We start from the raw sequence: 16,075 nt of genomic DNA, 5'->3' as shown, positions 1-16,075 counted from the left end.
CCCACCAACATTCCTGTTCTCAGGAAGCCTGAACATAGTGTGTCCAGTAGTGACTTGCACAGGGCGTTCTCCAGTTTACCCCGTAGATCAATTTGGGATCATCTTGACAGCCTACAGAGGTCCTTTTCTTAGTTATAACATTTAGCGTTCTCCTTTTTAAAACCCATTTCTGAGTTTTATTCCCCTACCAGTATCCAGTCTGCCAGTTGTATGCCCTCACCAAGTCATTCTAACGTTAAAGTTAGCAAATAATCACATGGGGTAGGGAGAATCTTTCTTCAGCCCAACAAGTTATAGTGGATCCTATATAGTTCATAGATATGGGGAGAATTAAGGTATTTTTCATAGACTCTATTTCTATGAATTCTTTTGTACACAGTGAATATAATCTATTGGGACAGAACAAGTAAATACAATCTTAATACACTAGTAATAAATAAACAGTGGCAAATAATATTTCAGCAACAGCATCCTTAATGCTGTCATTGTCCTGAGTTTATATCTGCTTTGCAAACAGTGTAGGGACACATTTTTGGAGACAGAGACTATGAATCAGCAGAGCAGTTAGGCATATGCTCAAGCCTCATTGCATTTCAGCATGGTTGAGTGCTTTGCTGAGTCGTGCTGAGGTTCAGTATATGCTAAAATGTAAGCAAAAGCAGAATTGATTCTCACAGCATCTTTTGGATCTCAGATTTGCAGATGAAAGTTTGTAACGGGGAATGTGTAGTTGAAGCACGGAGCTTGGAGCTCTTTTTGTTTGGGATGTTTTTTGAGCGAGAGAAGAGAAGGGACACTGCAAACTTTCTGTGGCAGACGTAGGCACAAAGAGTGTGCAGTCTCTATTCTTGAAGTAACCATCACCCCCTCAGCAGGATGCGGATGCTGACTGCAACAGTTGAGCAAATGATGGGATACCTTTCTCTAAAAGGTAGAGAAACTGAAATCAAATTATATATGTATTTTCAGCATTCTGAAAATAATTCTGGTAGGTGGTTTAGAACTTACACATAACTGTGGGATTTTTAACTAAATCTTTTAATTTCTTTTGTGCTCACTCTTACTTCCTTTGTGCACTAATGTTCCCTTAATCTTTCAGCATGCCATTGCCACAATATTGACCATCTGCCTAGTAACAGTGCCCTGTCATCTTTTATTCAGATGGCAGGGTGGTGTTTTAGTGAATAACTTGGTGTTTCCAAGCATCTTGATCCTTCCATGAATCTTTCTATTCTAAGTTGTGAGCAGAGATTTTCTGACAATATTGAAAATCTTTAGATTGCAACCCATTGAGTGATAATGAGCAGAATGTTTTACACATTTGAAGCTTAAATTGTGTTGTGCCCAGTCTTTGAGTCACCTGTACAACGTCTACTGAGAAACCCATTCTATTTTGGAAGTTCTTGTGGTAGAGCAGGAGTGACCTAGTCCTGTTTTCCTCCTCCCAGTAGTGATGTAGGAACTTGCACTGTTGCATGTGGGCTGTCAATTAGCATTATCTCCATTTGTTTTAGATCGAGACAGGCGGTCTGTTTCAACAATGAACCTTTCGAAACATGTTGATCCAGTCATAAACAAGCGGCTCTCCTCCTCATCTGCAACATTACTAAATTCTCCAGACAGAGGTACAGTTTTGAAGAAAAAAGCATTAAAGAGCAGCAAGAAAGAATGTTCTATACTGATGTATTACTTTGCACATAAAACAAGCTTCTGAAGTCATTTTCTGTACTTCATCTAAGTGGTAGTGGAAAGACTTCAAATGTGACAAGTAAATGGTTGAACATTTTTTCCTGTGAGAACAAATAATTCTTGTTTTTTAAAACAAGAGAACTTACCTAAACAATCCTACTTTAGCAAATGATAAAAGCAGTGCTTCTGTCAGGTTTTTAGTAAATGAGGTACAACTATTGAAATACATCACTCCATAGTGCATGCAACCATGTGTGACCTTTTATTTGCATTAGATAATTGTCATTATTTTGTTTTCCTTTCTTTTTTGGTAATAGCTCTTGAATGTCTAAAAACATATTACATGAAGCTTTCAAGCAGTTATTTTATTGCATTTTATGATTTTATTACCATTTTGGTTATTTTTATGGAAGAGGTATGGATGTTTTTCATATTGTCTGTTTATTGACATTTTGTGTCCAGTTGTTTCTCAAAGATTGCTTCATTTCAGTGTACATTTTAGTGTTTACAAGTCTGAAAAAAGACAAACCATCAAGCTTTTAAAAATTAACATAGCTAAATTGCTGCTGCTGTTCTGAGGACTTATGAGATTGAAGCATTGAGCTTAAAAGTTTTATAAAATAATGTCTCTTGTGTAACTTGTGCAAAGAGCTTTACACTAAAGTACTTGGTAGGGATTTTTTTTGTCCTCTACTGAGTTCTGTCCCATTTCAATCCATTAAATTATTTTTTAATTTTTTTTTTTTAAATGGACTTTTTAGTTGCGTTGTCTGGTTGATGTCATTAATTGTGTGTCTTAACCAAGTTCCAAGTTTGAGTGAACATGTGTATCTCATTGATTTGATGTGCCATGTTCATCTTAGTGGGCAAACCTAGTTGTACAGTCTGGTAACTTGTGAAAAATACAGTATTACCTTAGGAAATAATTTTTTCCTAAGTACTAGTCATTTCTTGCTCTAAATGTTGAAATCCAGTCAGTTTTAACTTTATTAGCTTTTCAGGTGTGTGATTTTTTTCAAATGGTTGCTGTTCTTTGCCAGATGATTTTTTTGAGGAAGGATCTTGGTGAAGTGGGCAGGTGAAGAGCAGCAGGTATTAAGTATGGAGCATAATCTCTTATGGACTGTAACACAGTGTTTTAGCTTCTGCTACCCATTTCAAGTTCAGGAGAACTTAAACAGAATACTAGGCAGTGTAATGGAGGGGGAAAAAAAGAAATATGGAAGTGATGGCCATTTGTCAAAATGCTGAGGCATTTTTGCTTGGCATTTTTATTAAAACAGCACAGAACCCTTTAGGAGTCTTTTGTGACTTTTTCAGGCTCCAAGACAGAAAGTAAATCCAAATGCTATAAGTGCTTTTTCTCATGCAAAGTCAGATACCTAAATGTAGCTAAGCCATGTATCTGGAGAAGTGCCACTAGTCTCTCCCGTGGCCTCAATGCAGGTGCTTAAAGGAAGGCTGTGACTGCCTGCTCCCCATTTCACCTTCCAGAGGGCACCCAGTCACACACACTCTGTGATACAGACTCCTACCTGCAAAACAGTGAGCTGCAGATAAGGATGATGAGCTTACCTACTAAGTGGCTTAGAGCTGTCAACAAGAACTTGTCATCTGTTGTGCAGCACCTTTTTATCATTTGAAGGACAATTTCTTTTTTGCTTTGCTGCAGCAAAAGACAAAAGTTTTCATTAGCTAATTGGCTAAAAGACTGGTTTATGGCATTTCAAGCATTCTATTGCTGTATAGCTCTTTATCACAGTTGTACAATCGGGCAGCTAGAACATGCTTCTCATGCTTTTATGTTACTGTAGTTAGTGAATAGTTAAAACTGTAACAGAACATGAACACATATTCAACTGCAGAAAATTGCTGTTGACCAATAGATTTTGGCAGTTCTGCTCTTTAAGGAGAGCTTAGCAAAGGGATACTACTTTTCATGAGGTATGAGTTACATACTTGGAAGTTTTGCAAAACTTGCACCCTAGTTGTTTTCCTCCCCCTCTGCAGTGATTTTTCTTCAACTAGATGATTTTCTCAATCACTGCATCACCATTTTCTGCAACCATTATAGAAGACATTCAGGGGCTGCAGTATTGTTTCCTGTAGAAAGAGCAGTTTCCCCCTATTGTGTGGCACTCACCATATTGTGTATGTGTATAAGCAAACACCACATTTATCAATGAGAGTCTCTTTCGTGGTGCTCATCAGAAGGCCTGTTAAATCCCTGCCTCCCATCTGTTCCTACAGCTAATCAAATGCTGCTGTTTGCTTACTTGCAAATTATTCTGCTGCTGCTAAGACAACTTTCCAGTATTCAGGTTGTATATCCTGAAGACAAATACAGGTGATTGTAACCAATTTACTTTTGCCAGCACCCTGCAACTTTGTGTGTTTTTTAGTTACAAGTTAGGTTGTAAAGATCTTTAATCTGTTAAAAATAACCTGCTTGTGGCTGGGGCTAAGGGTACTTCCTTATACTAGCAAGCCTATCACAGATGTGTTTCCTGTGTGAAAATGGAGCAATAAAAGCTGAGAGACTTTGGCTTGTTCAGGCTGGAGAAGAGATGGCTCCAGGGAAACTTTACAGCAAAAGGGTCTTCCAAGAGAGCTGGGGAAGGACTTCTTACAAGGACATGTTGTAATAGGGCCAAGAGGTAATTGCTTCAAAATGAAAGGTTTAGATTGGATGTTAGGAAGAAAATCTTTGCTCTGAGGCTGGTGAGATAGGTTGGAGGAGGCAGGTGGAACAGGTTGCCCATGGAAATTGTGGATGCCCATGGTCTAGCTAAATGGGCCTTTGAGCAACCTGATCTAAAGGAAGGTGTCCCTGCCCATGAGAAGAAGGTTGGAACTTGATGATCCTTCAGATCCCTTCCAACCCAAGCCATTTTATAATTCTATGAAATAACCCTTAGAGTGATAGCTTAACACATCACGAGAACAAAAAATACTGTTTCCCCTTGTCTGTCAGATGGTTTGAAAAACTAAATCTTGAAAACATCACCCTGAGGCATTAAAAACAAAAAGAGCAAGAAAAGAAATCCCTGACCTCATTGTATTAAAGTTGATTGTATTATTTTGGGGTGTTCTTTGTTTGGTATTCAGTTTTGCTCCATTGTGGTTTGGACATCAAACTGAAGCTGTTCAATGCATTTAATATTAATAGTCTTGTAATTGGAACCCAGTGGGAGAAAGTTTGTCTTTTCTAGGTGAATGGTGGTGCTAATCTGTTAAAATATGTATTGAATGTGTGAAGTGTGATGCTTTCAGGTAGCTGTGCTTTTGGAAAATTCATTATGTGATGACCCTGGCCCACAAACCGAGGTGCATCTGAACAAACTTTGATCTACACCCATAGTAGAGAATCAGGGAGACTTCACTCCAAGGTCCTGGCTAAAACTATTTTGACATCTCTGAAGCAGGCCTATTGCTTATATGGAGAAGAAAGTTTTTGGTTTTAGTTCACAATTGTGCATATCAACTAGCTCACTCCCAAACACTGCCTCAGTGCTTCAGTTGGATGCTGTGGACATACGGGATTGCTTCCAATAGAGCATGTGGATAGGATACCATCTTCCCTGAGTTAGGGCCAATGATAATTAAACCATACTCATCTTTAGGGCAAGGAATACGAGATATGTGAGACATGGCAGGTGAGACATTGGTGTTCTAAATCATCAGTCTCTTAGCTGTGTCCTCTTGAGATTACTTCATCTCTGGGAGCTTATATAAGCTTATATAGTGACATAAGGCCTGCAGCTGCCCCACAGGGCAGTTTTTACATGGTAACATTCACTTATCATGTAAAGATAAATGCCCAGAAATGGATAGTGTATATAGAACTGGTTTACTGGCCTAAAATATCAAGGATTGCTTTTTGAAGTTGTGTGATCATTATGTTAAACTACAGTAGAAGAGTTCTCCAAACTCATCCACAGTCTTACCTGTGAGCCTCACCTACTGAAGCCTGAGACCACAAAAAAGAATCTTGCAACAGTAGCTTTGAACAATGATCATAGGGAGCATGGGGTTTGGAGATGAGAGCAAGCAAAGACTTTGCCATTACTGCATCCAGTTTAATGGTAGCTCTGTGATTTCTTCATTGTTAAACTGCAAGCTTAATGATAATGTGTGTGCTGTAATGGAGGTCTCTGTAGGGTATTTTGTGTGTCTGTGATCTCTACCATTGCAGAATGGGTCCATTAATCACAAAAAGCTTCACCAATAGTACATTCTGTAAAAGGACAGTTAGGAAAAGAGCCTGCTGTGTTTGAGAGTCCTATATTTCTGTAGTAATGCCCCTTATTGCATTACTGGAATTTAAGGGAGCAATTTGAGAAGTGCAAAACAGCACTGAGGGCAGATTAAGCAATTATATTTTCATAGGAGAAGATTGAGATCAGCCTCTCTTTTCATGGGGCTCTTAGATTAAAGACAGATTCAGAGTTTATGTCTATTAAAAGTGATGGATTTCTTCCTTTAAAAATGCAAATGAATGTCAAGTTTGTTACAGCCAGTCACTTCAATGAGTGTTATAGAGATTGAGCCTCATAAATTCAAGTTGCAGTTTTGTTGCTGCAAACACTACACTAAGGTAATTGCTGAGGTGTAAAAAGACCTGCTTTTGCTTGCAATATCAAGATTGCTGATATGGTGTAAGCTTACTGTAATGAACTACTTTGGGAAGTAGTTGAATGTTTTGGCTTGTGATATTCATTATGAAACAGTTTCTTGCATTGGAATATCAAAGAAATATCAATTCAAGACAGAAAGTAACTTAGAGGAGTCTTCTGGTTAACACTTTGCCATGATAAATGTTTAATTAGTATTAAAAAAAAGTAAAGAAACTTTATAAGATAAAAGGATTGTATTGACAAGCTATGTTTGCATTAGACAACACTGGGAAAAGCAAAGTAGCAGTGTGATTGCAGCCAGGTCAGCATGTATTGCATTTTCAAAACAAAGCAACTGTGTGAAAAGTGTTCTACATGGAAACTGATCGTTAGCAGGATCTGTGGACAGAGAATTAATGACCAAATATATGAACTGTTTTCGGTGGCTTCACCTATTACTGAGACAACTGCAGCTGCTGAGCTTGGTATCTGCAGTTGAGGCACACTGTCCTTTTGCAGTGCTTTGATAAAACCTCACACAATTCTCTGTATAGCAGTGAGCAGCCTTCTTTGGTTTTTCTAGGTAGGCTGGAAAACTTTGGAAGGTGTTTAAGTGTAACTAGAAGACTCTATATCTTTAGTGTAGGAAGCCTTTGGGACACAAATGTCTCTGCTGAAGTCTATATTTAGGAGGGGCAACTGTTCCTCTAGTAGGGAAATTATCCTGTTATTCCTAACATGGAACGTGGCAGATGTGCAGAATATCCATACTCATTTGGTAACAATTTGCCATAATGCCACAGGCAGTAACATAAATTAAATGTTCAGATGTACATATTTCTATAGGAATTCTTCTGCTAAAAAGGAGTAATAATAAAATGCAAAACACTGAACTACTGTGGACAGTTTCAAGATTTCTGTGGTATGCAGTAGTGAGGAGAGTACTAACGCTGAGCAGCATGTGGTTATCTGTGAAGTGTTTGGTCTAACATCTTGCTTGTATGGTGCACATTCAGCTCGCCGTCTTCAGCTCAGCCCATGGGAGAGCAGCATCGTTAGCAGGCTCCTGACGCCCACACACTCATTCCTGGCTCGGAGTAAAAGCACAGCTGCATTGTCTGGAGATGCAGGTAATCCTGTGACAGCAGAGGCTTCATGTCTCAGACACTTATTTTTCCAGATTCCCTGCCGGATGCTGTGAAGTCACTGATCTAATTATGGGTGTATGGTTGCATCCCAGAATGAACTTGAAAATCTGTGGTTAGTGTGCATGACAGCATGAAAGCTTCCCTGTAGAATTGTTTGCTTATGCCTGTTTCTCTTTCTCCTACTAACTATTTCTTACTTGTGCCTCTTCATCAATGCAATAAATTAATAAAAACATAACATACAAAACATGCAGGCAACAACATCACGCTGGCCATGGCTGTTTAAGGAAATGCACACTTTATTGGAAAGAGCTGATTTAGCATATCCACTGCTAAAGTTGTGAGCTGCTTGCTGCAAAGGAGTTTCAGCCCCTACCAGAGCACTTCCCACATGGAGAAAATTAGACTTTTATAAAGATAGGCCCTGGCTACTGTGAAGTTAAGTGTGCAGGTTCAGTGGGGTTATAATAATTGTAAAGTTGTCTGCCAACCCCAGAACAGCTCCTTGATGATACTCACTGAGCACTGATGGTATTGCCAGGTGGTAATTGAAGGCCCAGGCTAAACTGTATTCTAAATACAACCAGGGCATACTTGCTTATCATGTATTTTAGGCAGGTGACAGCTACCTCTTCTTTTATCATAGGATGTTTTATAATAGAATGTTCTGTAATCATCCACTGAGAACTTTACCATTACACCCTCAGCACGTGCAGCAATATATTATTATAAGTTGAGACAAGTCTTTCTGGTCTGCTGTGGACAGGATTTTTATTCTAATTAAAGAACATAGAAGGTAAGAAGGAACAGAGATCTGCTAAGATTACTTTTAAAGAAGCTTTCACTTAAGAACTCTTATAACTAATTAGGCTGTGGTACGTTTCCACAGGGGTGGTGCTGTGGGAGCAAAAATGTGGATGATATTCTACAAATAGTAAAATTAAGAAGCACAGCATTCTTTTTTACTCCTCAAAAACAATCACTCATAAAATTAATATTTAATGTCACCTACCAAGAAGGATATTGGAAACTCAGCTCTTCATTAGGGAATAGTTGAGAAGGCCTCATGTAAGTGTTACCTTCTTGGAGCAAGCATGAAGCTTTTTGTGACTGCTCTTGTTTATACTTGCTTATACTGAACAACTAAACTGAGTGGAATATTGAGAAAGGCTACAAAAAGCAGGAAAGACTGATTTGTCAGCTCAGTCTAAGGCACATCCCTGAAATGCCTTCCCTATGCTAACTGGATCTATACCACCAGAAGAAAGATCCATCTGCTCATTGTTTTCCAGGTATTATTCTCTAGGAGCAGTAACTTCCACCCCTTCATACAGGATGCTTTCTGTATGAGATTAATGATCAAGTGATGCCAATGGCTCACAGCTGCGCTCTGAGCACTCCACTCATCCCAGCCTGCCATTATTCCCTAGAAAATTACCCTGCCCTTTGGCTGTAAAAATAAATTGCTGTGTAAAAATCCAAACTGAGTTAAATATGTACTCATGTCCTTAAATTTTAAGGAAGTATTAGGGACATCCAGAATAAGAATACATCTGGATCTTTTTTTAAATAAATCCTTCGAAACCAAAATGTTTTGTAAATAGCTTTCAAAAAGCTCCTCTGAATAGATGTAATCCTGTTAGTACATGAATCACTGGAAGTGCTGCCTAAAGCATTGTCTGGCAACTTCACAAAGGAAAATGAACTGTTTCTCTTTTGATACTTGTGTTGTCTTCCTTGGTGGTAACTTCAGATAATCAGCATGCAGAAGGGGAATTGAATCACAGGGCAGGAGCCACATAAATGATAAGGTGTGTAAAGCATTAGGCCACTGCCTCCTGTCTGGTTTAGATGCCCTCAACCAAAATAAAACCACAAGCAAAAATCCCTGTTTTCTTGTTTCTTGCTTGTTTTTAAGTTAGTCATAATTCCTCATTAAACATAAATCCCTATGAACTATGAGGCAAGCATTAGTGCCATTGCTGTAACACTTACATGAGACTCTTTATTCATGTTAATCTCTTGGTACAGGAGAATTTGCAGCATTAGTACCGTTAAGTCTATGAGCTCTTCCTGTAGCAGCAGCTGTACTTTTGTAAGACTAGAAGAATTAACTGTATGTGGAACTGTATTCTTTCAGGTGTGCTCAGGGAGGGATATACAGGCAAGAAATATTGGTTTGGTTTCATTTGGTTTGGCTTTTCATTAAGGAAATAGAGGATGTAAATTTCTTTGACATGGAGGGAAAAAAAAGGAATAGGAAAGATGCTATATAGAGCCCCTATTTTATCCTCAAGTGACATGCTGGAAAGTAACTGTGCTAAGACTCAATTAAATGACCAGAAGAGACAAACAGGAGCTGAAAAATAAAACTTTGCAGTAATAACATAGTTTCCCCCAATCTTCTCCTTCAGTTAAATCAAGAGAAAGTCCAAGAACACTTTGCTGCAAGAAGTTTCCCATTATATGTTTTGCAGTTAAAGTTCTCTTTGAAGATAAAATCAGAGCATTGTATATCTGATACCTGCTATTGTCAGGTCTTTTGGTAACAGTCTTTTTGCTTGTGCAGACCAACACAAGCTGCCATCCTGGTTACTCAAAAACTAATTTTCAAGCTGATTTGTTGTTGTCAGCCTCTTTTTTTTTTTTAATGCATAAAATAGTTTGCTGTTGAGAATGTATTTGAGTAAGTTGTTATTCTAGAAGTATCAAAAATATAATGGGCTAAAATATTCCTAAAAACAAGAATTTAAAAAAAATAATTTGCTGCAAATTGTAGATAGCAATTTCATTGATTTCCTAGTTGAAGCTGGTTTGTATTGTTAATGGGTTTTGATCTTTGTGTGTATGTCTCCTTTAATTTTTCTTCACTTCCAATGCAGTTCGTAGGCATTCTGATTTTGTTTGATTGCTTTTTATTCTGAATGTAATTGAAACTCATTTCAATGTGTCTACTGAGCTAATCTGTCAGAGCAGCCATTGTTTCTACTGCTTTTTCAGAACCACCAGTTGTACCTTAATGGGAAAATACTATCTGCTACCCAGTATCATGGCATATTTCTTAATTTTTTAGAAATAAACTATTAGTTTACAAGTGGAAAAGTGCATGAGCACCTATTGAACTTGCATCCTTACTGTATGTGTGGCCAAGCTAATGTGTCAAATGATGGTTCTGATTTGATACTTAGCCATTTCTCTGTGTATTAATACCTTCTTTCTTTTCTGTCTTTCTCGGTCGTTTCTGTTCCTGCTGGCTTTCCTCTGTCAATTCTCCAATGCTACTCTGTAATTAAAACTAATAAATGACAAAACCAACCAACACCGTAGTTATCCCCGTTTGTCCCCGTTCAGCATCTTGCAGCCCCCTCAGCCCTCTGTCCTACAAGGCCCTGACCTGCAGGAATTCAGGAGAAAGAGCAAAACTCTATGCTTCCACCGATGCTGTTGGACGTCGGAGAACAACACACCTTTCAGGGGTAAGCTTGGCAGCCAACGTGCCCTTGGTGTCCCGTGCCATGACCACCTGACTGCAGTGCTTGTTGGGACTGGAATAGCTGCAGGGATACTTCCTCACCTCTGCGCCGTCCCCACCTCTCCAGTTTGTGCCATAGTTGGCTGGATTTTAACTGAAACATGCTACGTTACGGGGCGGCACAGCCTGATTATGCACCAAAGAATCCATGTGGAAAAGCACTGATGTTTTCCAAACGCCTGTGTTTGCAGAGTAGGTGCCTTAGCTTCTCACAAGACACAGAGGCAGTCACAGTGCCCTGTTCTAAAGTAGATTCTTTGCTGCCTTTAAGGCCCAAGATGGTGTTGCCCGTTTTCCCTCATTGCGGAACTTGTTTTTCCCAGCAGGCTGTTTCCACAAAGGTTCCAGAATTTGATGTCTTTTGAGGCTTCTAGCAAATTCAGCTGAGCCCCTAGAATAAAGAGGGGAGGAAAAGCATGCACTCACATTTGTCTGTCCACAAGTGCATAGAGTACTCTCACTTCATCTGTACTTTCTTAGGTACCAGAACCTAAGACAGGCTAGTAAATGTTTCCTCACTGGGAACAAAGAAGTTGGTTTAGGAGCATGGTGTATAAGCAAGGCTTTCCACAGGTCACTGTTCATCCTGAATGATTTAATAGCAGTACTAGGGCTGATCTGAGCTTTTAGGAAAATTGAAAGTAGAACAAACTCGTGTTGACTGTGCTCCAAGCCAATAGGATGCAGTCAGACCCAGTTCAGATTCATTTGCTGAACATGAGCAGTTTATTTTTCTTGTACTCCACAACCTGAGTTAGAGTGTGAGAAGAGTTGAAGTAATCTCTGCAAAACATTGTATAAGAGGTGCTTGCATTTTTGTTTGACCCGATGGGCAGAAGGTCAAGAGGCAGTGCTGCTATTGCCATCCTTGTTGGAAGCAGTGTTAGTTAAAGTGCCACAAGTCATAGCCTCTACTTAATCTTTCAGGCAGAGAGTAGTATACTGAAGTTTAAGCTAAGGCATAGCCTTAGTATCTATAGAGAAATTTCCTAGCATGTGGATAGACCATGGCCTGTTGGTTCATCCTCTTAAGTCTTTCTGATTGCAAGAGGTTTGGGTTTTGTCTTTTTTTCCCTAAATTAGAAAGAAGAAAGGTTGTTACTTTTTGGTGGATTAGGTGATGTGAAGCTCTTGTTGATATAAAATGAGTAAGAGCTGTTTCCAGTAGCCTGTATGATGTGGAGAGTCTTTTGTGCTTCTCCAAACTTCTGTATTAATTCAGCTTTTTACTTTATTGATAAGAGGAAAAATTTTCTGGTGTTCTGCTTTCAATGCTAATAAAGTAGATACAATAGAGAGTTACTGTTAGCAAGCCAAAACTCTTGTTCATTGTAGTGCATTTGTTCTGGTTGTGTTTACTTTGATAACTCAGCACATCATGTGCTCATGATGTTGTTTTCAGTCTGTCTTTTCCAGCTGTTAACCTGGCTTTCCGTTCAGGGGACAAGCATTGCACAGCTTTCAGCTGGCGAGGCTGTCAAGCCTCATGATGTACCTGCTACAGGGGTTGTGTTTAAGCCCCAGCCAGGGTGGTGAGCAGCAGCCCCTGCATCATGCTGGCTGAGTGGCAGCTCAGTGTACTCTCCAGCATTCCTAGTCTTTAGACTCCTGGGGTCTGAGCTCCTTATTCCAAAACTGTGAAGTTTTTCATCCATACTTAAATATGGGGAGTACATAGATACTTAAATTCTGATATATTGCCTTAAAGCAGTTGTTCTGTTGTAGCTCTGGTTTGTGTTGTTAGAAATGTTTCTCAGCTTAGGATTTTATTATTTAAAAATAAAGAAGGAAAAAGGAAATCACTATCGTGTATAAGAACCAATGGCAAAAGGTATGTGCTGTAAAATCATTCAAGGAAAGAAAGACTAGGATAACTGGTGTACCATATTTGGAAGCTTTGAGGACATCTGTGGTGTTCACTTGTAAGCATGAATCCAAAATATTGTGATATATAGAAAGATTGTGACCAAGTATGAGCCAAGGGGTCACTGGTTGTTTTGTGTTTTCTTCGAAAGAAATTCTGTGGTTTTGGGAAGCAATGGAAGGTACTCTGTGGCAGTCAGCAAAGATCAAACTATAAAAGGTAATTGTTTTGCCTGTGTAAAAATAAGCCTCTGCAAATTAGCCCATTACATCTTAGGACCGGAGAGAATGGTTAGGAAGGATTCTTGTTGTCAAACGCACATCTACTGACAAAGATGGTGTCAGGTTACAGGAGCTATATTAAGGAACTTGTTAAACGAGCTGTAGAAACCACTGACTCAGCACTGCTTTTTCTCAGCCCCCCAACTCCTTGTCCTTAACTAAGCTTGCTTTGCTTTCTTTAGCTGTGTGAACTCTGGCTTGACTTTGTCTTTTTGTTTGCTGAGCTATAGACTGACAAAAGAGAAAAGGACCATTTGTCATCCAGCTTCTCAGCCAACTTTAAAGGAGGTCATTTTACTTCCAGCCTCAAAGCTAGATCATCAGCTCCCTCTCCAGTTTGGTAAGTCAAGTACATGCTTAGCTGGACATGAGCTAGAGGCAGCTCTGATTGTTCTATTAATCAAATGTGAAACAGGTCAAATGTATTTGATGATGTAGATGTTTTCTCTCTGTAAAGAAAGGGAAAGACAGTTCTGCTTTTAAAATATCTTGCTACTGTTCTGGAGAAGGGGAAGGGGCAGGAAAATACTTGGTTGCTTCCTTCCTGGTTGGGCTCAGTGCTCACACATCTGGAGAGTTGTAGAGAGGCATTTTGCATGAAACCAAATCGGTTGTGCCAGCAGTCCTGCTGATAGAGAAACAGAGAAGTGGTTTTATTTTTAGCTGCTATGGTTGTAGAAGTGATATATAAGTGGAAACCAGCATTGTCACTCTTTGATCTCACAGGCATGCGTCAAAGTCTTTGCCTTTTTTGCCTGGCACACCCAAGCAGATAACTTCCCCACCTGGTTCCTCCAAAGTTTCCTCTGCTCAGACACGTCCTCCCTCTCCTGGCAACATCCGGCCAGTCAAAAAAGAGATCAAACCAGAGGGTGAGAAGAAAAGACCGGAAAAGGAGGCTGAAAAGGCCAATGAGGTGAGGACAGAAGAGAGTAAAGGAACTTCAGCAGCTGCTGGAGAACCCACAAGTCAGGAGCAGCTCACTGTCCAAGCACAGCTAACTGAAGGTAAGGAGACATCCTATTTTAGGATAAGGAATGTTTTATATTTTTCCTTCCCAGTCTCTGAAATTATGTAGCTTTCAGTATTTTTCTGTCAAAGGTAGTCTGAATTCTTCACAATACTCCTATTGATGTATGTTCATGATGAGGAAATTGTAGGCAGGTTGAAGCCCTCATTCTTCTAAGTCAAAACAACATGCCAAGTTGCCTCACACAGTGTAGCTTCACAAGCTTTTTCTCTGCCCTTTTGGACAGGAATTTTGTCCCCCATATCATAACATAGCTTCTTTACAAGCTGTTGAAGTAGAATAATAATGGTCTGAAGATGGTACAGGAAGCAACCACATAAGGTGTGTGAGCAGTGAGAATGTCCAGCTCTGCTAGACAGAGTGCACTTGTGCTGGTAACACTGCTGGCTTGTGTATAATATTGAAAGAGAACCATATCACAGGAGAGATTAGCAGAATATAGTGAAATGCAAAGAAGCAAGGAGAAGAGTAAAAAGGAATAGGGAGAATTTTTAAGGGAAAATGAGTTATTAAAAATAGTTAACCAGTGACCAAGAAACCCACACAAAACCCTACCAACCTTGAAAAGTAGCAGTGCAGAAAAGGATGTACAAAAAAAAAAAACTGTAAAGTGTAGAAAGGGCAAAAGGCAAATCTGAAAATGAAAAAATTAGGTTTCTTCTAGCAGACAATTTAGTTCGTTCTAAATACGCATAAACGGTCTCTTGCAGATGAGATAGAAAGTCCAGTGTGACCACTGGGATACACAAGTTGGGTTAGTTATGATTCTGAACTTAAAATTCGTAGACTTCCCTGTATGTGTCTTTCAGGTAACACTTTTAAGTATTAATAATCTTGCACTCAACTGCAGCAGGTATAGTTTGGGGCTGTTCTGTGAAAAAAACCTCACGTGAATTGATTTCTTGTGTTTTATTAAGTCCTGTTACAGTAGTTCCTGTCTGATACACAAGTCCTACTACAGAAGGTGCAATCCCACAAAAACGGTGAATGGATGTATCTGTTGGCCACGGGCATGCAAAGGAGATTTAACTGCTATCTTTTGCCTGCTTCCTTTTGGAGGAGAAAACTTCCTTTTAAGACCATTTCAGAGATATCCCTGAGATAACTTTGCAAGTGTTTACAAGTTATATCTCTCCAGTACAAGGTGCCAACCAGAAAAACCATCATGCTTGTTTGACTGTTTAGTTCAGGAAGAGAGGCTCCACTTCTTTGCAGCATCTGTCAGTATTTGAGTTTGTGACAAGATCTCTTGGTATTGAAACAAGTTACGTGTGATAAAGGTATTCAAAAGTCAAGCGGTTTGTATTCACATCAAAGAATACAAACAACAATATGAAGTGGAGACAAAGGAAAGAGAAGGGTACTATAGTCAAAGCAGTGAGCAGCCCTTCAAATTGAATGTGTTTTCCCAAAGCCAGAAGAGGTGATGGTTGGGACCAAAGATGAAGATCTCAGGCAGAACATTTTACATGTGAGGTTATAGGATGGCTTTGTGCTGCCAATGGAGGTTCTAGCTGCCAAAACTTTGTCACTGGTTGAATAAAGAATCTAGAGAGGTGCAAGTACAGCGTTTGGGGCTAGAGGAACGTTGCTGATTCTCGTGGGACTGTGTTGCAGGTGAACACAGCTCATTCCCTACAGGTAACACACTGGTCTTTCGCTGGTCTGGCTCAGCTGCCTGCTGGCTCTGTGCTCACAGGAGCCAGGAGGTCAGCAGGTAGCAATTGCTGATGAAGCTGCTCAAGCTTTTGCAGGCAAATCTCATACACAACTTTACTAATGCCAGTGAAGCTTTAAAGGTCTTTTGGGTGTTATCTGTTCCGACAGCAGGGCAGGTGTGCATTAAGCTGCTTGTTATGCTGCCAACTTCAGTGCCTGAGGCAAGAAGCGAGCTCCAAGCAGCACAAAGCTGTGC

The 16,075-nt window shown here is 39.6% G+C and overlaps 1 protein-coding gene across 8 annotated transcripts in view; it reads left to right on the top strand.

Moving 5' to 3' along the window:
- MAP7 (microtubule associated protein 7) overlaps positions 1-16,075 on the top strand; it is a 109,284-nt gene that overhangs the window by 77,006 nt on the left and 16,203 nt on the right. For 4 of the 8 annotated variants that reach the window (XM_074537612.1, XM_005489212.3, XM_074537610.1 and 1 more), the window contains 5 exons: positions 1,515-1,625; positions 7,322-7,435; positions 10,781-10,929; positions 13,361-13,470; positions 13,857-14,137. In XM_074537612.1, coding sequence (XP_074393713.1) covers positions 1,515-1,625; positions 7,322-7,435; positions 10,781-10,929; positions 13,361-13,470; positions 13,857-14,137 — 765 coding nt within the window. The remainder of the gene's footprint in view (positions 1-1,514; positions 1,626-7,321; positions 7,436-10,780; positions 10,930-13,360; positions 13,471-13,856; positions 14,138-16,075) is intronic. The other 4 variants (XM_026794846.2, XM_074537611.1, XM_074537613.1 and 1 more) reach the window with 3 other exon arrangements.

The sequence above is a fragment of the Zonotrichia albicollis genome, chromosome 3 (assembly GCF_047830755.1).
Source record: "Zonotrichia albicollis isolate bZonAlb1 chromosome 3, bZonAlb1.hap1, whole genome shotgun sequence".
Taxonomy (NCBI): domain Eukaryota; kingdom Metazoa; phylum Chordata; class Aves; order Passeriformes; family Passerellidae; genus Zonotrichia; species Zonotrichia albicollis.
The sequence above is the reverse complement of the archived record's forward strand: the minus strand, read 5'-3'. Positions and strand labels throughout refer to the sequence as shown.